Source organism: Oncorhynchus clarkii, chromosome 23 (assembly GCF_045791955.1).
Source record: "Oncorhynchus clarkii lewisi isolate Uvic-CL-2024 chromosome 23, UVic_Ocla_1.0, whole genome shotgun sequence".
Taxonomy (NCBI): Eukaryota; Metazoa; Chordata; class Actinopteri; order Salmoniformes; family Salmonidae; genus Oncorhynchus; species Oncorhynchus clarkii.
Window position 1 is genome coordinate 19726931 of NC_092169.1, and position 22732 is coordinate 19749662.

The 22732-nt window shown below is 42.9% G+C and overlaps 1 protein-coding gene across 1 annotated transcript in view; it reads right to left on the bottom strand.

Moving 5' to 3' along the window:
• LOC139381452 (attractin-like protein 1) overlaps positions 1–22732 on the bottom strand; it is a 337715-nt gene that overhangs the window by 241933 nt on the left and 73050 nt on the right. Inside the window, exons 8-15 of the mRNA XM_071124992.1 lie at positions 21165–21420; positions 18393–18576; positions 16937–17091; positions 10394–10478; positions 9771–9982; positions 3015–3133; positions 2658–2774; positions 2360–2492 (exon numbers count right to left, since the gene is read on the bottom strand). Of these exons, the coding sequence (XP_070981093.1) occupies positions 2360–2492; positions 2658–2774; positions 3015–3133; positions 9771–9982; positions 10394–10478; positions 16937–17091; positions 18393–18576; positions 21165–21420 (1261 nt within the window). The remainder of the gene's footprint in view (positions 1–2359; positions 2493–2657; positions 2775–3014; positions 3134–9770; positions 9983–10393; positions 10479–16936; positions 17092–18392; positions 18577–21164; positions 21421–22732) is intronic.

Consider the following 22732-nt stretch of genomic DNA (forward strand, 5'->3'; position numbering starts at 1 on the left):
TAGGAACTCAGTCGGCATCTCAACTTACTGTTCAGAATTAGAATAGTAAAACACATCAGCAGTTTTTCTCAGGGGGCCCCCGTTGATTGTGTTAGTCACTCTCACTCGGATATCATATGAACATGGCATATTTCATTGCAAATGTGTAGAATTGCAGAAAATTATCTTTAAAACGGCACATCTTTTTCTTCGCCCCATGGAAAAATGAGTAGAATTGCATGTAATGTGTTTTAAAACTTCAACATTTTCTCTATGCCCCATGGCAAAATGTGTACAATTTCAGGAAAATAACTTTAGCGCTGTTTTGCCCATGAGGTGGAGAGCCACCAAACCAAATCTCGCTTAGGGCCTTCAAAAAGCTCAGACCGGCCCTGACCTCACGGTGTGAATTGAAGAACAGTCAGTCAATCAGTTGAGATATAGATTGAGAATGATGGACTATGCTACAAAGAAGCTTGCATCGGCCGCCCTGATTGAATACACAAGTAAGTGTTTGTCAAGCACAAGTATACAGTTGTGCTCTGACTGACAGACACATCAAACAGTGGGAAAAACTACACAGATGAGGGACGAGACCTTAGTTAATAAGCAACAAATTGCAGAGAATAAGGGAGAAACAACTCCAGTTTCCATCTCAGGAATTTCTCTGCTTATTTTGGGGACTTGCGCTGATTACAATCAAAGTTGGATAATGGTTACCACCATCAAATTATTTTAATCAGACTAAGAAAGAAACCCTTTTTTTTCAAGCATAAAAGGCTGCTGAAAAGATGTCCAACCAGAGCAGTACTGACATGAACAGTAACAAACACATGGCTAGAGTTAAAGTCTTTAGAACAGGGGTGTCAAACACATTGTGCCCCGGAGGCCGCATTCGGTCTTCAATGAGGTCCGGAGGGCCACATTGAAAATGTGTTATATCTCCTTGCTGTCAAAATTGAAAAAATGTGCCCTCCATCCATAGTTTTGGGAATGTCTATGGTCCCTAACTGTCTAGTGATTATTAGCCAGCTGGACAGTCAATAAACTGTATGAACATAGGTCCATTATAATTTCGACACAATTTTGATTTGGTTTTAGTCAAACCTGGTTCTGTCTGCTTTCCATTATACACTAGAAGACAAATGCACCTTTCAGCAGGACAATAACCTAAAACACAAGGCCAAACATACACTGGAGTTGCTTACCAAGACGACAATGAATGTTCCTGAGTGGCATAGTTACAATTTGGACTTAAATCGGCTTGAAGATCTATGGCAAGACTTGAAAATGTCTGTCTAGCAATAATAAACAACCAATTTGACAGAGCTTGAAAACATTTAAAAAATAATTATGTGCAAATATTGTATAATCCAGGTGTACAAAGCTCTTAGAGACTTATCCAGAAAGACTCAGAGCTGTAATCTTTGCCAAAGGTGATTCTAACATGTATTGACTCAGGGGTTGAATACTTAATCAAGATACACTGTATATGTGTCCAGTGTTTTACTTGCTATATTGTATTTACTTCGCCACGCTGGCTTTTTTTTTTTTTTACTTTACCTCCCTTATCTCACCTCATTTGCTCACATTGTATTATTGACTGTATGTTTGTTTTACTCCATGTGTAACTCTGTTGTATGTGTCGAACTGCTTTGCTTTATCTTGGCCAGGTCGCAGTTGTAAATGAGAACTTATTCTCAACTTGCCAACCTGGTTAAATAAAGGTGAAATAAAATAAATACAAATATATTAGTGGGGGGTTTTTTTCAATATTTTTTTTACTAATATTTTGTGTAGATCGTTGACAAAAAAAATGACAATTAAATTCATTTCAATCTCAAATTGTTACAAAACAAAATGTGAATTTACAAAAGTAAATGGGTGTGAATACTTTCTGAAGGCACTGTACTTACTGGGTTCTCATTTGTGAGTCAACTGAGGCTCCATTTTCATAACATCAAGTAAACAATTATAATTGGCCTACATCCCGTCACCACTCTGGAGAGGAGAGTGTATTTGTGGATGTACTGTATTTGGAGGTATGTAGACGTGTGTGTGTGTGTGTGTGTGTGTGTGTGTACACACATCTGCTTACGCCTGCGTGCATGGGTATGTGTTTGTTTGTGAGTGTTTTTGTGTTGAACTCCTTCTGTAGCTTTGAAAAATGAGAGCAATAAATCCACTTTAGAGACAGGGGAAAAACATGTTTTCCCTGGGGAAACGCTACAAGAGTGTTGATAATGAATCAAACATTAGCATAAGTTCTCCAAGCATTCAAACTTGCTTGTAGCTATCAAACAGGTAGTCAGCTAAGCAGAGTTCTTGCTTGTTTGGAGTTTTTGGAAGATGTGTGTGTGTGTGTGTGTGTGTTTCTCACCAGGGATGGCATGGCACTCCTGTTGCTGAAGCTCCCATTGACAGTGGAGGTTGAGGGAGCAGCTCTTACAGTTGACCAGCTTGCTGCAGATATGTTCATTTCTCACATGGCATTTGACAAAGTTCTTTACAGACTGCAAATAAAGTGTACAAACATCAAACATCTACATAGTTATTATTATGGTGAATTTACTTCATAGTATTGGTGTCATGTAAATATGAAATTTGTCCACTGGCAGAACCGAAAAGTATGGTTTGGCATTAATAGAAAAGCCCCTGCAACAGTATGGAATACCCACATGTCCCATCCTCTTTGCCCCTTGCTTCCACACAGAGAGCTGTTGTTCAGACAGCATGGACGGGGGAGGGGCCAGGGACAGAGGACCTCTATGCTGCTGTGCAAGTTCCAGGGTCAGCTATAGACACACACAGAGGAGCCAGCAGGGCCAAGCATTAGGCTGACTGACACTGCTAGCCAAGCAGGTGAGATAATAGCGACTTAGTACACTACAACAACGAGTTAAGTAGTGACTCAGTAGAAGGCAAGCTTCAAGCTGCCTGACTATTCATGCTACGTAATTAATTGACAATTGTAGCTAATAAGATCCTAGCTGTGACTGTTTTATCTCACTACTGCCCCCTGTAGGCAGACTCACCACAGTGCAGTTGCTGGAAGCAGAGATGCACTTCTTGTCTTCACACCACTGGCAGCCGTTGGTGTTGGCAGTGCAGCTGACACAGTCAGAGAACCTGAAGCACCTCTCGTCTTCACTATCTGGATGGGGGACGACACAGTTTAACAGCAGAACAGTTAGTCTAGTCTGCACCGTCTGGGGGTGGGGTTAAAAAAAACTGCTTAAAAAAGAAAAACGGAACACTCGACACAGACAGTTTTATAAAGGGAACAGAGGTAGAGAACCCAGTCAAAAATAGAGGTCAAGTTCAGGATCAGTAGTAACTGTAGCAGAACAGAGAATGCCAGAGACATTGTCCAACATTGTCCTCTCTATCAGGATTCTGTGTACATAATATCAGTCTAGTGAGAGAAACAATACTGGAGAACAGCAGGTCAAGAGACACAATCAAATCAAATTGTATTTGTCACATCCGCCGAATACAACAGCTGTAGACCTTAGCGTGAAATGCTTACTTACAAGCCCTCAACCAACAATGCCGTTCAAGAAAATATTTACAAAATAAAAAACTAAAGTAAAAAAATACAATCAAAAAGTAACACAAGAAAATTACATAACAATATCGAGTCAATATGTGGGGGGTACCGGTTAGTCAAGGTAACCAGTGGGTCAGAAGTTTACATACACTCTGTTGACTGTGCCTTTAAACAGCTTGGAAAATTCCAGAAAATTATGTCATGTCTTTAGAAGCTTCTGTAAGTTGGAGGTGTACCTGTGGATGTATTTCAAGGCCTATCTTCAAACTCAGTGCCTCTTTAATTGACATCATGGGAAAATCTAAAGAAATCAGCCAAGACCTCAGAAAGAAAATTGTAGACCTCCACAAGTCTGATTCATCCTTGGGAGCAATTTCCAAACTCCTGAAGGTACCACATTCATCTGTACAAACAGTAGTACGCAAGTATGAACACCATGGGACCACATAGCCGTCATACCGCTCAGGAAGGAGACGCATTCTGTCTACTAGAGATGGACGTACTTTGGTGCGAAAAGTGCAAATCAATCTCAGAACAACAGCAAATGACCTTGTGAAGATGCTGGAGGAAAAATATTCAAAAGTATCTATATCCACAGTAAAACAAGGCCGCTCAGCAAGGAAGAAGCCACTGCTCCAAAACCGCCATAAAAAAGCCAGACTAAAGTTTACAACTGCACATGGGGTCAAAGATCGTACTTTTTGGAGAAATGTCCTCTGGTCTGATGAAATAAAAATAGAACTGTTTGGCCATAATGATCATCATTATGTTTGGAGGAAAAAGGGGGAGGCTTGCAAGACGAAGATAACCATCCCAAACATGAAGCACAGGGGTGGCAGCATCATGTTGTGGGGGTGCTTTGCTGCAGGAGAGACTGGTGCACTTCACAAAATAGATGGCATCATAAGGAAAGAAAAGTATGTGGATATATTGAAGCAACATCTCAAGACATCAGTCAGGATTTAAAGCTTGGTCCCAAATGGGTCTTCCAAATGAACAACGACCCCAAGCATACTTCCAAAGTTGTGGCAAAATGGCTTAAGGACAAAAAAGTCAAGGTATTGGAGTGGCCATAACAAAGCCCTGACCTCAATCCCATAGAAAATGTGTGGGCAGAACTGAAAAAGCGTGTGCGAGCAAGGAGGCCACTAAACCTGACTCAGTTACTCTAGCTATGTCAAGAGAAATGGGCCAAAATTCACCCAACTTATTGTGGGAAGTTTGTGGTACGCTAACCAAAATGTTTGACCCGAAGTTAAACAATTTAAAGGAAATGCTACCAAATTCTATTTGAGGGGATGTGATGAAAGAAATAAAAGCTGAAATAAATCATTCTCTCTACTATTATTCTGACATTTCACATTCTTAAAATAAAGTGGTGATCCTAACTGACATAAGACAGTGAATTTTTACTAGGATTAAATGTCAGGAATTGTGAAAAACTGAGTTTAAATGTATTTGTCTAAGGTGTATGTAAACTTCCACTTCAACTGTAGTTAGGGGTAAAGTGACTTTGTATAGATAATAAACAGCGAGTAGCAGCAGAGTAAAAACAAAGGGGGGTTATCAATGTAAATAGTCCGGGTGGCCATTCTTATGGCTTGGGGGTAGAAGCTGTTGCCGTGCCGTGTACCACTTGCCGTGCGGTAGCAGAGAGATCAGTCTACGACTTGGGTGACTGGAGTCTTTGACAATTTTTGGGCCTTCTGCTGACACCTCCTAGTATATAAGTCCTGGATGGCAGGAAGCTTGGCCCCAGTGATGTACTGGGCCGTATGCACTACCCGCTGTAGCGCCTTATGGTCAGAAACCGAGCAGTTGCCATACCAGGCGGTGATGCAATCGGTCAGGATGCTCTCGATGGTGCAGCTGTAAAACCTTTTGAGGATCTGGGGACCCATGCCAAATCTTTTCAGTCTCCTGAGGGGGAAAGGTGTTGTCGTGCCATCTTCACAACTGTCTTGATGTGTTTGGACCATGATAGTTTGTTGGTGATGTGGACAGCAAAGAACTTGAAACTCACAACCCGCTCCACTACAGCCCCGTCGATATTAATAGGGGCCTGTTTGGCCCTCATTTTCCTATAGTCCATGATAAGCTCCTTTGTCTTGCTCACATTAAGGGAGAGGTTGTTGTCCTGGCACCACACTGCCAGGTCTCTGACCTACTCCCTATAGGCTGTCTCATCGTTGTCGGTGATCAGGCCTACCAGTTTGCTGACGCTGTTGTGTCGTCAGCAAACTGAATGATAGTGTTGGAGTCATGCTTGGCCACACAGTTGTGGGTGAACAGGGAGTACAGGAGGGGACTAATCATGCACCCCTGAGGGGCCCCCGTGTTGTGGATCAGCGTGGCAGATGTTGTTGTTGCATACACTCACCACCTGGGGGCGGCCCTTCAGGATCCAGTTGCAGAGGGAGGTATTTAGTCCAAGTGTCCTTAGCTTAGTGATGAGCTTTCTGGGTACTATGGTGTTGAACGCTGAGCCGAAGTCAATGAACAGCATTCTCACATAGGTGTTCCTTTTGTTCAGGTGGGAAAGGGCATGGTAGAGTGCGATTGAGATTGCATCATCTGTGGATCTATTGGGACAGTATGATAATTGGAGAGGGTCTAGGGTTTCCGGCATGACGGTGTTCATGTGAGCCATGATAAGCCTTTCAAAGCACTTCATGAGTGCTTCGGGGGGAGGGGGGTAATCATTTAGGCAGGTTATCATTGCTTTCTTGGGAACATGGACTATGGTAGTCTGTCTGAAACATGTAGGTATTACAGACTCGGCCAAAGAGAGGTTGAAAATGTCAGTGAAGACGCTTTCCAGTTCGTCCGCGCATGTTTTCAGTACACGTCCTGGTAATCCATCTGGCCTTGCGGCTTTGGGAATGTTGACCTGTTTAAAGGTCTTGCTCACGTCGGTTACGGAGAGCGTGATCATGCAGTCATCTGGAACAGCTGGTGCTCTGATACATGCTTCAGTGTTGCTTGCCTCGAAGCAAGCATAACAGGCCATTAGCTTGTCTGGTAGGCTCGCATCAGCTCGTGGCTGGGTTTCCCTTTGTAGTCCGCAATAGTTTGCAAGCCCTGCCACAAGCGACGAGCGTCAGAGTCGGTGTAGTAGGATTCAATCTTAGTCCTGTATTGAAGCTTTGCCTGTTTGATGTTTCGTCTGAGGGCATAGCAGGATTTCTTATAAGCGTCCTGCTCCTTGAAAGCGGCAGCTCGAGCCTTTAGCTCGGTGCGGATGTTGCCTGTAATCCATGGCTTCTGGTTGGGATATGTACGTACGGTCACTGTGGGGATGATGTCGTTGATGCACTTAATGGTGAAGCAAGTGACAGGTGGTATACTCCTCAATGCCATTGGATGAATCCCAGAACACATCCAGTCTGTGCTAGCAAAACAGTCCTGTAGCGTAGCATCCATTGGTAGGATAGTCTTAATCGTTGATCGGACAAAGCAGTATATCCTTTGCATTGGACTCATTAAAGAAAGAATCTTTATCCAGTTCGAGGTGAGTAATCGCTGTTCTGATGTCCAAAAGCTATTTTCGGTCATAAGAGATGGTAGCAGCAACATTATGTACAAAATGAGTTACAAACAATGTGAAAAAACTAACAAAATAGTACAGTTGGCTAGGAGTCCGTAAAACGGCAGCCATCCCCTTCGGTGCCATTGACTTAATCAAGAAAAACAAAAAACAGGGTTGTCATGAAAATCCCACCTGCAACACCACCTTCTCAGTAGGAAAACAAAAAGGTAGATGGGTCTAGCTCAATATGCCTTTCATTTCTATTTGCCCTGTAGAGCCAATTTCAACTCATACCCTCCATGCCAGCAGCCACTGACAAATGAACGGATAGAGAAGGACAGAGGATAAACTGTGTGATAATCTGTCATCAATTAGTCCTTTAATTAGTTAATCACCGGTCCAATTCACCTCCGATAACACTCTAAAACACAATACAGGTGTTTCTGCAACCTTGTGAGTGTATTTCCAACATAATTGTATTTGCCTCCGAATGGGATAATTGTGTTGGTCCTGACCTTTTGTTCCCACCACTATGTACACAGGCCTTACGAGGAATCAGAATTATTATTACTCTCAAAAAGGGTAATGATTCATACAGCACAGTATAAGAGGCAGGTAGGAACAAGAGAGTTTGATGTGAAATGAGGATTGGTTCCATCATGGACGGCTCAACTATAGAACATGTATCCAGGGCTGTGGGGTTCACAAAATTTTGTCAGCCAGTGATTGTCAAGCAAATAACTGTCGGTCTCACAGTAATTGACCGTTAATTACCATAAACACAATTAGCATCTCCTGCCTTCCACAAATAGCCTACAAGCTACTGATGCTGACCTTTGGAACATCTACATTTGAAAAAGTCTAATAAATCCATGTAATATAGCCTACACCTTCACAATAAATCCATTATTTATTTTAGACAAGTCTAAAGAAGCATGATATGAAGAAAATGTATATTTCAGAAGAACAGAATAGCATACTCTGAGTTGTCCTTATGTTAGGTCCTGATTTTGCTATGCCAAATGGCTGTGGGCTACACTAGTTCATTTAGCAGACAAGATTTGCTTAAAATTCCATGGCATTATTTTATAGTATGAAGAATACAATTGAACAAAGCTGAATAAAATAGAAAGAATATTTTCTCCAAACAATTTGAGGGAGTGCGCACATGAAACAAAGAAATAGGTATTCCTATATGCTTAATTTAGAGTTATGAATGTAACTTTAGTTAGGCTATATGTTTTGATTTTTAATACATTGTAAGGCTACATGATGCGACTAATGATGATTTGAAAAAGGTAGCTTGAAAGTGTGTGCGCAAACTGTACACACTACATCAGTCACTCATTCACAATTTGACAAGCACTTGATAATGCCTAGAATTTCACGGTGGCATCCCCTTGGTGTGGCCATAATGCACTTTAAAAAAAATCCATGCCGTTTTATGGCCAGTGGCCGCTGTGCCCTTCTCCCTGAGTGCTGTGTGCTCCATCACGTAATTGGGTCTTTCTCACAGGCTACAAGTGAAGATCCACACATCAGAGACGCAACTGAGCGTGTCCTTATCCAATTCCGAGGTGCATATTATAGATATTGGAAGAAATGTCCACATTTACTTTTTTGTCAGCCAACAAGATCAGTAGGCCTAACGAACAGCAAAAGCACTAGCCTCTGTCAATCTACTATCCACCATAGCACAAAGGTCGCCATTCTATTCTGTGTGAGAAATAAATATTCCAAAGATAGTTTTGGGATTCGATAGATCCCAAATTAATACCAATAGAATCAGAATGTTTAGCTTAAAATGTTGATAAACTATTAGGCTATTTCTTCACATTATAAATGCAGCAATGCGCACATGTTAGTAGGCTATAAGCGCGAATGTTCCATTAGCAGAAAACACCATTATCAAAAGTGACCACAAATGCAATTATGCATGTAATGCTTTTATTATAAAGGTGCATTTTTATGGTGAAAATGATCTTCCCCAAACAGGCGCTGCTTATGTATGCCAGTTAGGCTCTACACCCCTTGTAAAGCGGATTATGTGCTTAATTTGAAGTTATTTGGACACTTTAGTTGTGATACAAACCTTATTAAAACATATAGGCCTATGGGCTAGACTACATGATGTGTGCGAATATGATTTATAATTTTTATAATTTTTTCTTATGCTGGGCATCATTCACAACAGATCATATATAATTCACAAGTGAATTTTGTCATCCATCAGACTATTCTTGATTTAATCTTGTCTTTACATATACTAAATAATACATGTATGAAATTTGTTTTGATTTAGAATGGACCGTTATCATGCACCTGTACCGAAGCAGGGGCAGTGGATTTTTTTGTTGCATTGATATCAGAGTGATTAGAAGGACAATAGAGTGCTGAGTACCAGGCAGTTAGCAAGTTTGGTACACTACTAATGACCATCAGCAGCATCCGAGCTTGGAGAAGCCTAATTACCGTGACTAAAGGTTACCGTGACTAAAGGTTCACATGGCATTTGACTGCCTTCATCACTCGTGACCGCCGGTGTGTCGGTAATACGGGCACCGCAACAGCCCTACATGTATCCATTAGTCAGCTAACTACCAGAGGGGGAAGCGAAACCGACCCTCCCCCATGACAAATATGCAGATAAAAATGTGTCAACACATGTATCCTATGAATACAGAATACAGAGCAATGTCATGCAACACGTACTGGTGCGTGGTGGGCAGAAGAGAGCGGGCACGCTGCCGTTGGCATGGCCGGTGTCCCAAGGGACACAGTGGTCCCTAAACCAGACACAGCGGATACCAGGGCCAGCGTTGGCACAGCGCTGCTCCTCATCGAAGGCCTGGCAGCTGGGAGGGGTGTAGACCAGCACGTCATTCAGCAGCACACCAGAGAAGCCTCCAAACACATACATGGACCTGGGGAGAGAACACGATCACACTTTATTTTGATAATCCATCTATAGATGCTCTGCAAATGGTCATACCATCAACAAACAATCTGTTGATAAGCAACTGCTTGTTAAGGTCATGGTAAGGGTTTGCGTTAGGCTAAGAATAAGGGTAAGGGTTAAGGTTAGAGTTAGGGCAAGGGTTATGTTTAGGGTTAGGATAGGAGTTAAGGTTAGGGTTAGTAGATAGTTGAAATGTTACTGCTAGTCTGTAGAGCATCTACAGATGAACTATCCAAATGAAGTGTTACCGAGAACACAACGCAGGAAGTACACATCATTACCAGGTAACACTGAGGAAACTGATGTCAGGAAACTGTGAGATAAAAAAATTTAAAAAAGTAACGGAGGAGCAATATAGTGGATGTGAGTGACTGACCCATTGCTGACAACAGAGGTGTGGCCAAAGCGGTTGACATCACGGTGGAGATCTGGCCTGGGCAGGACTTTCCATTCATCACAAGCTGAAAAGAACAAACATGCACATGATCCGTTTTTGCTTCAGTAGAAACGTATATCAAGCAAACAACCGCAATACCCAAAATTGATACCTCCACTGCGACTCTAGACCAACTCAGTGTCCTTGTGGTTAGAGTGTCCGCCCTGAGATTGGAAGGTTGTGAGTCATACCAAAGGCTGTAAAAATGGGTCCTAATGTGTCTCTGCTTAGCACTCAGCTAAGCAGTGCTAAGCAGAGCAGAAAGATTGGGGTGAAGGCCCTACAATAGACTAGCATCCGTTCCAGGGGGTTGTACTTGTACATCAAGCTGCCTCATGCTACAGAAAAGGGAGATAGGCTTCTGCCCTATGAGCTGTTCTGGTTATTTACTGCGACTCTCCCTCCACACCATACTCATACTATCACCCAAGCAACTGTGACAGGCAGCCCTCTGGACTCCAGATTGAGGGGGAAAAGTTGTGTTCCTTTCCTGCTTGGATTTCATTTCAGTAGGCCTGTACCATACCACCCTACTGCACACATTGAAACACAGAATACAGTAAGTACCAGAGCCACTGAGACAGAATATCTGTGAGACCTGAGACTGGGTACACACACACACACACACACACATAATCTACAATGGAAGTGTCAACTCTACATTATTAACACGTATGAGAATCGTTTGAACAGAGGCTGTGGAGAATGGCCTGTATGAATATCATGGTCCCCTATAGGGCTGGGTGTGTCAAGCCCAGCAGTGATTAACACTGTGTGTGAGCATAGCAGAGCACTAGGGGCCATACCCTAGAAACAGGGCCATCATAAACAACTAACTGCAGCTAGAAAAGATGCCTTTTACGATTGCATAAATAACCATAATTAAAGTTGAATCCACTGCAGCTGCTATTAGACAATCCTGGGGTGGTGGTGGTGGGCACACAGCGCCTTAATGGTAGTTTGATTACCAATCTCCTAGGACCCCGGTCAGGTACCGCACTGATCCGTGGGTAGGCTACAACAAGTCTACCTGGAGCAGCTCTGACAACACAGCCCACAATACAGCTAGACAATTTGTCTGTCAGTGATTATCTACCATTCTGCTCAGAGCAAACAAATAATAACAGAGAGAAAATGATAGTAGGCAAAGCCGATTTCTTCACTTTGTTAATATCACGAGCCAAATCATGTTAAATTGAGAGAGGTACAACGTTCAGTTTCCTCGCTGTTAGTGGGATCCTCGGAGAGTATAAACACCAACCTCTTAACATAATGTCTTTGAATTGTTTATTATGTGGCTGCCTCTGAATATGACTTCACAAACCAGTTTAACCATCCATTGATCTTGTCTGTTGGGGATTCTAGGCTGTGGTTCAGAGTAATGGCTCTAAGAGCAATCACGATCGTGTATTTTAGCATTTCATTTTACAGCTTTCTGATGCTTTACAACCCACACGTCCACTATTGCATTAATATGTAAATGTGCCATTTACCCAGATTAGTTGTCCAATATAAACTGTGCTTGGGAGTTAATTGTGCAGCCAGGTTGCAAACGACCACGCAAGTGCTTGGCTAATTGGGACCGTGTTTAAAGGGAAAGACAAGTCAACAACACCAGTCCAAATCAGAAGGCGCTGTAATCACTTCCGAAAGACCAAGTTGCTCTCTGACAGGGTCATGGTGTGATCGCATTTAAACGTCAATCATTCTAACACTCTCTCTCAGCTGGTCAGACTCAGACCGACGGTACTTTGTGATAGTCGCATAAGATAGAGATGTGCATAGGTGATGCAGTGGCTAAAGGGACAGACCAAAATAAGTATTTGTGACAGACCACCAGTAGTTAAATTGGAATCCTGACGTTAACACTATCTGAGGCCTACTACCTATCCTGAAGCCTGGAGCTAGAGTGAATCCATACCCCAGACATGCACTGACAGACAGCCCATTGGGTCTTCCAACCACCTGAGGTGTACTGGAGATGGCTGGAGATGACTCTCTATAATGAAACTCACTGATACTTATCACAATGGTCCCCCTTTTTCATTTCCTCCCAGGATATTGGCAGAGGAACCATGAATAATGTACACATAGAACGGGGGAGATGACAGGAGAATCAGCAGACCAAATCTGCACCAGAGTCGAGAGTGATGGGGAAATCAAACTCATTCAAATGGCAAACTTAATGAAATGTGTTTTTGTGGTCGGGGGCTGCTTTGAGAGACACTGTCTGGAGCTCCAATATAAACAGGTCACTCTTGTTGAAGACAGCGCTGCCAGTTGCCTTTCAGGGGGTGTGGGGACAAAACATTTTTAATTAGAGTTCATTTCCCCCAAATCTAATTAGAAGTATGAAGATGGGGTAATGAGGGGGGGGGGGGATTAAACGCAAATTAAAACTGCCATCTGTGTCGACCTGAATTAAATCTCTCGCAGAAGAAAAACACAAAAAGCTAATAACGCTCTCCCCCTCCAAGGTTAGCAGAGAAAAACAAAAACAAATTAGCGCTTAAAACCGTCTCTCAGCGTGCGTGGCGGGGCCGATAGAGAGAGGGAGCGGTAGAGTGAGGCCTCTTCCACAGGTGGAACTAATTAATTAGCTCACAGAGAGACGAGCGGAGACGAGAGGAAGTCATATCAGTCCATTAACTAATAAATGAGACTTTTAACACATTCAACTAGAAAAACCTGTTGACACATCTCATATATACTGTAGTAGGCTAAAATGTCTTTCAGCAATACTTGAGTAAGAAGCAACCTTCACTATAGCTATGTTTTGGTCTATAGTAGGTTCAGGCATGTTTTATAAGAAAAATTGCTCCATTATTATAAAAGCAATACAGAGAAAATGCCTTCCACAAACCTGTTCTCTCTATAAGAGGCTGATAATGGAGATTGTTAATTTGGCTCTGTAATGAAATGAGTCAACAATGTCCAGTGACAACCAGGTCCTCAGGGACTATAATGAATGACAGGTCGCCAAGAGGCCATGTCTGGCCAAACACTGGCCTATATAACGGAGCTCCAATCACAGAGATTGGTTTTGCCTGGGCTTGAGTGAAGAGTCTAGACCACATTCCCCAAGCCAAGCATCAGTCTAGCCTAACACCTTGAACATAAAACAATCAGTTGCTTTCGGATCATAAAAGTGACATTGGACTTTTTATCCATTGGGAGTGGTCTACTCAAGGTGATTGGACTGGCGATTAAAATGACTAAGAATGAAAGTTGAGCAGTGACCCTCCATGACTGCTGGAGAAAGCTACAGTCAAGTTCTTCAAACATCTCGTCCTTATCTGGATTTGCTACATCTTCTAATTAGCGGATAAACGTTCCGCTTTCTCTTTCTTTGAATGCATTGCTACATCTACTACCTTAATGACTCATTGACTTAATGTTGTCTCCTCTTTCTCTCTTGCTCGTCCCAATCTTGCTATTTCTTTTGTCTCCATCGCTCTATTTGAATTCTCCATCAACCCTCCCCTGCTCTCTCAGTGCAGTAAAACTTGTGAAGGGTGGCTGGTGAACAGAGTCAGGGAAGGGCTGGCTGTCGAGATTTGAGGACGCATCCCTCTCCTCCTCCCTTGCCTCCCTCCCTGTGCTGAATGTCCTGTAATGCCCCTGTATTCAAAACAAATATTCATAAAAGAGCAGACGCCATCTGGCCGGCTCCCATTCTGCAGCTCTTTATGGGGCGTTAATGATCCCCACTGTATTACTGTCAGCACTGAAAGGTGAGCTGTAACTCACATCCCGAGATTTCGAGTAAAACCCCAAGTAGTCCAAACACACACACACAGGAAGGCACGCACATGTACACACACACACATAACTCTAAACCTTTAGTACTAAACCGCCCTTTCATATCTTGCAGAGGATAGCTTACTAACTCCAAAGAGGGCAAAATAACTTTATTTGACCAGGGGGTAATGAATAATCTATCATGAGTTGTTGCAGTGACCGTATTACCGCCACACCGGCAGTCATAAGTCATGACCACAGTCAAATTCCACGTGACAGTTGAGTCACGGTTATCTCCTGTTATGCACTCTGGACATGCGTTGGTGGTACACAACTCCATAACGACCATCAGGTCACTAATGGCCTGGTACTCATGGTTCTATTGTCCCTCTAACCACTCTGACATCAATGCAAATGCCATGGAAAATCACATCAAACACTTATCATCAAAACAGTGTCATGCTTTTAAAACTCATCGTTAGGCTAAATGTTTTGACCTCACTGTGATCGACCAATTTGAAGAAAAGAAGTTCAACAATAGGTTGAAACTGTGTGGAAAACATGGTCATTGTGGATGATGTTTCAAAGCCAAACACAACGAATTGGACAGCGCTTTCTAAGGTGACGATTCATTCAAAACATTTAAGACGTTGCATGTAGAACATCCATATGCCTATATACAGTACGTTTCGTTATGAAAACATGTTACCATCGATGTTCCCGAACAGATTAGGCGCTGGGTAGCTGCAGAAACATGGTTGGAGAGCCCATGGCAATACAGAGTTTGGGTGAAATATGTGAGTGAAATAACTGTTCTTATAAGCCCAGACATTTCTATATGCAATCCTGTGTGTGAAAGAAGAGTTTTGATGGTTGCCAATAAAAATATGAGGATCCCAGATGCTACTATATTTAGGCCTATTTCTGCTCCCCTATAAAACCAGAGTAGCCTACCTGGCATGATTTAGTTTAATGTATTTTTTCCCCTGCCCCTGTTCCTACCCATTTGATAATGGGCCATCCTATATCGAAACAAATTGTACATATTAATAAAGACAATATTAAATTGAGAATAGTCTGATGGGTGAAAATATGATCACTTGATGAAAGAACAGGGTGTGCCGCCTGAGCCAAGGCAAGCTTTATTTTTATTTATTTTTATTGTAATTTCTACCCCCTTTTTTCTCCCAAATTTGTCTCATTGTTACAACTCCCCAACAGGCACGGGAGAGGCGAAGGTCGAGTCATGCATTCTCCAAAACATGACCCGCCAAGCCGCGCTTCTTAACACCCGCCCGCTTAACCTTAACACTGTTCAACTGACAAACAAAGTCAGCCTGCAAATGCCCGGTCCTCCACAAGGAGTCGCTAGAGCGTGATGAGCCAAGTAAAGCCCGCCGGCTAAACCCTCCCTTAACCTGGACGACGCTGCGACTATCTTTCACGGACGTCTTTTTGTGTGTGACTTTTTCAAATAGTCAATAGCTATAGTCGCATTATGCAGCCCATATATGTTTTGATTTCTAAGACATTCTAAGGTTTCACAACTACATTTACCAAATAATAAATAACTCAACATAGCCACTTCATATGCGCACTCACTCGGGAATGAGAAAAATATCAGTTTTCTATTTTATTCAGCTAAGTTCAATAATATTATTCTTACAATAAAATCATACAGTATAAAATAATGGCACGGGACTCATAAGCATATCTTGTCTGCTAAATGAACTAGCCAATGGCATGGCGCATAGCCAAATAACATATAGTAGGCCGACTGACATTTGGTTCTTCTGAAATACACTTTCTCCATATCATAATGTTTCTTTAGACCGGTCTAAAAATGAATAATGGGTTTATTTTGCGTTTTATTAAATATATTTTTTTGTACTTTAAAAAAAATGTAGATGTTCCAAAGGTGAGCATCAGTGGCTTGCATGTGTGGAGGCCTGGAGATGCTAAACGGGTTTATGTTAATTAAAGGTCAATTACCGTGAAACCGGCAGTCATTTGCATGACAATAACCGGCTGACAAAATGCCATTACCGCCACAGCCCTAATCATGAGTGGTTATGACTAGCTTTTGGTTTTTGAGCTAGTTCCACTTTTTAAAGGATGTCTACTGTCACTGTTACACTAGAACGTGATCTTCTATCTCAGGTAATTAGGGTTGTGCATTCACCCCTATGGAAAGGTATCTTAGCTTTACACTTCCACTTGACTTTCAAAACAGCCTAAGGCTAATGCTGTTTTTTGTTGAGGTCAAAGGTCAGTGAACACACTTTCCCTTAGGCTGCAGAATGTCACCTGCCAGTTCTTCTTTGGTTACACTCACTGTGTGATCTGTGTGGGTCCAGGCCTGGGAGGCAACTAACAGTGGAAAATGACAAATGACAACTGTGGCTTTAGGGGTCAGGGGTCAACTCTGATGTGAGTGGGTGGGTGGGCGCATGCTGGTGACAATGAAGATCACATGTATGATGTCTGCATGGAGGAATGTGTGGTATTATATGGTAGGGGGTTGGGGTTGATTATACTTAACTATGTATGTATATGTATTGAGTGTGTAACATTTATACATGTACCATATGCCTGGAGGTTGAAACCGGTAACTTGTATTTTCAGCACAAAGGTATCAAATATAGTCAGTTCAAAACATGAGGATTGCATCATACCAAAAACAGTTGAGGAGGGGATGGTTGTTACCTATGATTTGTCTGAATGCATATGATTGGTCCTTACCTATGTCGTAGGCCAGGAAGTCAGCCGAGAAGCACTTGGCTCCGTTACTGAGGGACGTGTCATTGTGGGTGTTTCCTCCAAACACCAGCAGAGCCCCATTGCTCAGCACTGCAGTGTGGAGGTACCGTGCCAGACCACTCTCTCTAAGGATCATCCTGTCAACACAAATACACATACACATTCACCATGCTAATGTTTTAACGTGTCAATTATGAGCATGTATGTGCATGCATGCATAAGTGTGTGCGTGTGTGTGTGCCCATCCCTGGGTGTTGATTACAGCAGTGTGTGGGCTAGTCCGGGTCATGTGGTTTATGCAAGTGAACAGTTGGTTTGAAGGTCACTCTCCATAGGCCAGGTCAAATACCCAGACAAACATCATCCATAATGTGGCACCATGGGCACACACACACACACACACACAAAACTCTACAGGAATATTTCATCCTCTCCCATCTCCTCTGCTAGGGTCAAAGTGCACAGTCCCCACCGTCTGCCTAAGCGTCAACTGTACTATCCATAGATACAGATAGAGTATGTAGGGGTTTACAGACTTCCTAGTTCTGAGAGGGTTTGACAACTCCAAATTCCATTTCTGCCTAAGTAGCCTCAGTGTATATTCAACCTACCGACTGTAAATAAATGGACCGATTGCAATAAACTGTGTGCTATGTGTCAGCAAGCTTTGTCAAGAGGGCACATCAACTGCCTCAATAAGTTAACAGTGACTATACAACTGACATCAGACATGAAAGGCAGACAGACAGAACTCCAGTTGAGGATCAACAGAGACAGAAAGACACCGGCCATGCAGACAGACACTGGTCACTGTCAAACCCAAGGGATATGTGACAGTCTGGATGATGGGAAACAGAGAGACAGTGAGAGAGAGGGGGAAGATTGAAAGGGTGTACCCTCCCCTGTCGCTCATCTATCCGTCAAGGTTCAGCGGAGGCCTCCTTTCATATCACACTGTGTATACAATCTCTGCTTCACTGTGAATCTATCTAGCTAATCCTTCTGTATCTTTCCAGTATGCTCATGTGTTTGGTGCTGAATGTCTAGGTATGTGGACATAATGAGTACCTCCTCGCAACACAATGCTGACTATTGCATTAGTGTGCTTTGACAAATCTGCCTTTCAGCTGTCCAGCACTGAGCGTCTAGACACAGTGTCTGAACACAGGCAAGACAAGCATCTCTGTGTTAAACATCTACCTAATGTAAGACGCCAAACGTCTGTACACTCGACATTTAGCAAAAAAATGCATTTTGCTACTGGGGCACTGGGGAAAATAGGCTTATTTTACACAGTTTTCTCAGGACTGGTAAATTGTTACAGCCTGTGAACTTTCAAGTGATAATGCATCTGCTGATACAAGCACAAACACAGAGAGAGACAGACAGACATGCTGACAGACAGACAGACACTTTCTGCCAACCTAATAGCACTCACCAGGTCCGGGTCTGCACCTCATAGCGATACAGCTCGTCCACCAGGCCATACTTGTTGGCAGGCAGGGCCTTGTAGCCCCCGTGGACGTAAACACACCTGCTGGAGCTGTCATACACACTGCTGTGGCCATAGCCACCCTGGACGATGGCCCCGTTGGTCTCAGGGACCTGCCAGGAGTTTGTCCCTGTGTGACAGAGAGGCAGAGGAGAAGTGCATCTTAGTGTGAGTGGGACAACATGATTGGATCAGCTTTGAGACATACGGTATGGAAAATAAGCGTCCATGCTCGTGAGTGTGCGTGCCTGGGTGTGTCAAATGAGAGTGTGTGTAAAAGGCTGAATCTGGGAGCCAGACCAAGCCAGCGGGCTGCTCCACCATGTACTTCAAGTCCCCTTGTGACAGATGGAGGGAGAGCTGGAGAGAGGGGGAGGCCACGGAGCATGTGGTACACTGAGAAGCAGACCTCCCAACTCCCACAAGTGAAGGGAAATAGAGAAAGTGAGAAGTAGATAATGAGGGAAGGTCAAACAGTTTACTGACAGTTTGTCAGGTGAGCTCTTTTTTACAAACTATTTCCTTCTTCCTTTCACTTATAGAAAGTCACCTAAAAGGTAGACTCAACTTTCTAAATGGTGACACAACTCTCTAAATTTGATGAAATATCACAATATCCATTGTGCTACAAATAAAACTAATTATAGGAAAAAAACTGTTTTCTGGGGGGGGGACTAGTTTGAGATGGAGAGGGAGGGATAGGGGAGAGATATATGAGGGAGGGAGAAGTGAGGGGAGAGAGATGAGGGGCAGGGAGAGAGGGAGGTAATAAAGTGAGTTTCCTGTAGAACTCAGGCACATTAATTATCTTCTTCTCCTAGAAGGTCTTGCCTAGGTGCCACCTCCTCTTAAAGACCAGAGAGCCATCAGGTGTTTTTTGTGTGCTATTGGAGGTACTCGAGGACTGGAGTACCCAACACTGTAGATGTCCCCTCCCTCCCTCTTAAACTCTCTCCACAGGCTTTAATGTGAGCCCAGTCCAGCCTTTGAGTCTCCTATAGGCTGAAATGATTCGTAATGCAGGCATTCACCTGATTGTTACTCCTCAAAACACTGTAGCTTAGCGCCATCTGCTGGTATGAAAACCTAGGCGTTCAACAGTGGTCACTAGCTCTGGTCAAAGGACCTTGACTCTAACGCAGTCAAGAGGATAACCTTATTTGAGTCAGAAAAGGATGTTCATATGATAGGGAAGATCTACAAAACCTTGCAGAGGGCATATCCAACTGATAATCTCTTAGAAAATAATATAAACTAATATAAACTAACCAAGACTTAAAAATAACTGATGCTGGCACACGATGGAGGGAAAGTTGGAGCATAACTAACAAAATTACAGTTAACGGAAATGTAAACTTAATCCACTATAAGCTAATGTATATGATTTATTATACAAGAGAAAACATTCACAAATTCTACAGCACAACAGCAGAGTCGTGTCTTAAGTGTAAAACTAATAATGACTCAATAATCCATGCTTTCTGGGAATGCTATAAATTCCGGAAGTTGTGGGCGGAGCTAGAAAGTTGGCTGTCAGAAGTATTACAATGTAAACATACTTTTAATCCGTCTGTCTAAGTATTTGGAGACATGGCATTTGGGGGTGTAGTGAGACACCCGATTGGTTAGACGATTCTCTACTTATCAATCGTCTTGAAAAAACGTATACTAAAAACTTGGAAATCATTAGCACAATGGGAAAAAAATAGAATGATTTATTATTTAAATATTGAAAGTGCATGGGCTACGGAGAGAAACAAAATGGTTCCGTTTCAGGCCATATGGAGGAAAGTGATGCGCGAGCTGGAGATGGGGCTGTGTGCTAGTGGGTCTGGGCAGGTGTGATGTAGTTGATGTTTGTATGATGTTGTCATTTGTATGTGTATGTTGTGTATTGTTAATAAATTATCAAATTCAATCTTACAAAAAAGATAAGAAAGATACTGTGGGGTGTATACGTGTCTGTATATAGACAGTAAGTGTACTTGCCATCATAAGAATAAGACTGCCACAGAGTACTATGCAGGTAATGGTGCTACAAAAGTATTTTTTAATGGGAAAAGAGAGTTATCTGGGTAAACATTAAAGATCCTGAGCCTTCCATAAATAGATGAGAGACAGCAGCACCCAAAGATGACCCCAACAACAATGTATTAATCGTTGAGCACCATGAATTGAATACAACGTTGTTGAGGTCATCTGAGGATGTTGATGTCTCCTTGCCTATTTTGGAATGCTCCGAAATCTGCCATCGGGTACATGTGGAATGTAAATCTGAAATCGTTCATGGTAGCCTAGTGGTTAGAGCGTTGGACTAGTAACCGGAAGGTTGCAAGTTCAAACCCACAAGCTGACAAGGTACAAATCTGCCGTTCTGCCCCTGAACAGGCAGTTAACCCACTGTTCCTAAGCCATCATTGAAAATAAGAATTTGTTCTTAACTGACTTGCCTGGTTAAATAAAGATAACATAAAAATGGGGATTATTCATCATGGCTGTTAACCCCACTTAACAACCCAATTCTCTGATTCTGAGGCTCAGATATATAGCAGGCTAATGGAGGGTGGACTCAGCAGTGGACTGATTGATTAACGTCAGACTGAGACAAATCAATTGGTTAAGAAGACAGACAAGAGAGATCAATGGATGGATAGATGGAGGGACAGACTTAATTCACTCCTTCATTTGATTCATCCATACATCCATTATTGGACCTACTGATGTTGTACTCCTGCACTTTGCTGATGTAGCTGTAGACGGGTGAGTAGCCGAAAATGATCACCATCACCAGGTCCCCATTGGTCAGCTCAGTCAGGTGGGCGGAGTGTCCCTCCACGGCGTAGGGCTGTCCCTGGACCAGGCTGCTCGGGGTCCTCAGGGACCAAGTTCGACTAGGGATGTTAAAGACCCACAGCTCATCTGTCACGTTGCCTGAACCGGCCTCCAGCTTCCCCCCATACATGTAGATGTCGTCCTGAGGAGGGGGGCAAACATCAGAGACATGAGATGACAGAGAATATGTGTTAGAGATTGTGTTTATATTTGTAAAGACAGACTAGATTAAAGGGGTTTCTATCACCGACTGCCCTCGACAATATGTCTGCTCTGTGCATGCTTGTGTTCAGTATGAGAAGAAGGCGAGACAGTGTGTGTGCGTGTGTCTAATTGAGCTGCAGGACCTTGAGCTTCTCCATAGTGTGTATCAGTTCTGCCAGAGTGGGAGCTGGACCCCAAATACACCCCAAAATACACATACTTGGTATAGCTACGTTGCACCGTGAACACCAACAATCAATAAGAAAGACTGCTGCTATAGCATCACACTGCAGTCAACCACTGAATCACCTGATACTACAGATAACAATCAACTACCTTAACCTGATAGTTATGCAACTAAAGGCTTTTGGAGTATATGCAACTAAAAACCTACTACAGCCATTGCAGTGATCTAAGATAGCAATACAGTCATACATGCTATGGCATGCTGTTTTTACAGTGCAGACTACTACTCTATTGCAACTCTCCATTTCCTAACCATAAAGCAACATATTGTACTGTACAGTCAACCTAGAGGAGCTCCACCATCACAGAAACAAAGAAGGGAACATCCTAGCACAGGTGATACAGTGTGTTGCTACACAGCACGGGGCCAATTATACCGTATCCCTGGCCACAAACACATCCCACCAGGGAACCAACTGCCTTAAGCGCCTCAATGTATTTTCTGTCAAGGAAATCTGCTTATCTTACTTGTAAATTACCTCAGCACGCACCGCAGCACCCACCTGAATCACGTTTCACTAATCTCGGAAAACCAGAACTAAAATCTTGCATAATTGTGTAAAATGCTTAAGTAAGTTCTGGGGAGATATGTGAGGAGAAAGATATTAACGCGAAAGATACTATGCAAGTTTCAGGCTAGTCTATGAGCCAAACGTCCCCTCCCTTTCCGAAACTCGAAAGATGCGAGCACCTGCGAAATCGTGATTTGTCCAAATGATCAGTGCCGAAGAATCAGCGTACCGGAACAAAGTTCCTCGTTAGTCGTCGCATTCCCACAGCCTGTTGACAGAGCCTAATACCATTAATTTTACATGCCTCTGTCCACGATAGATTACTCTCTCACACTCGCGAGGTCTGAGTCCTGTAGTAGAAGCAGAGGGGGAGGAAGACACACAACCAAACACACACTCCAACACACAATTGGTAATCACAGCCGGCTGGAGGGGGTTTTAACCACGGCATCACCAGCTGAGCAGCAACCACCACGCTTCTGTTTCTACCAC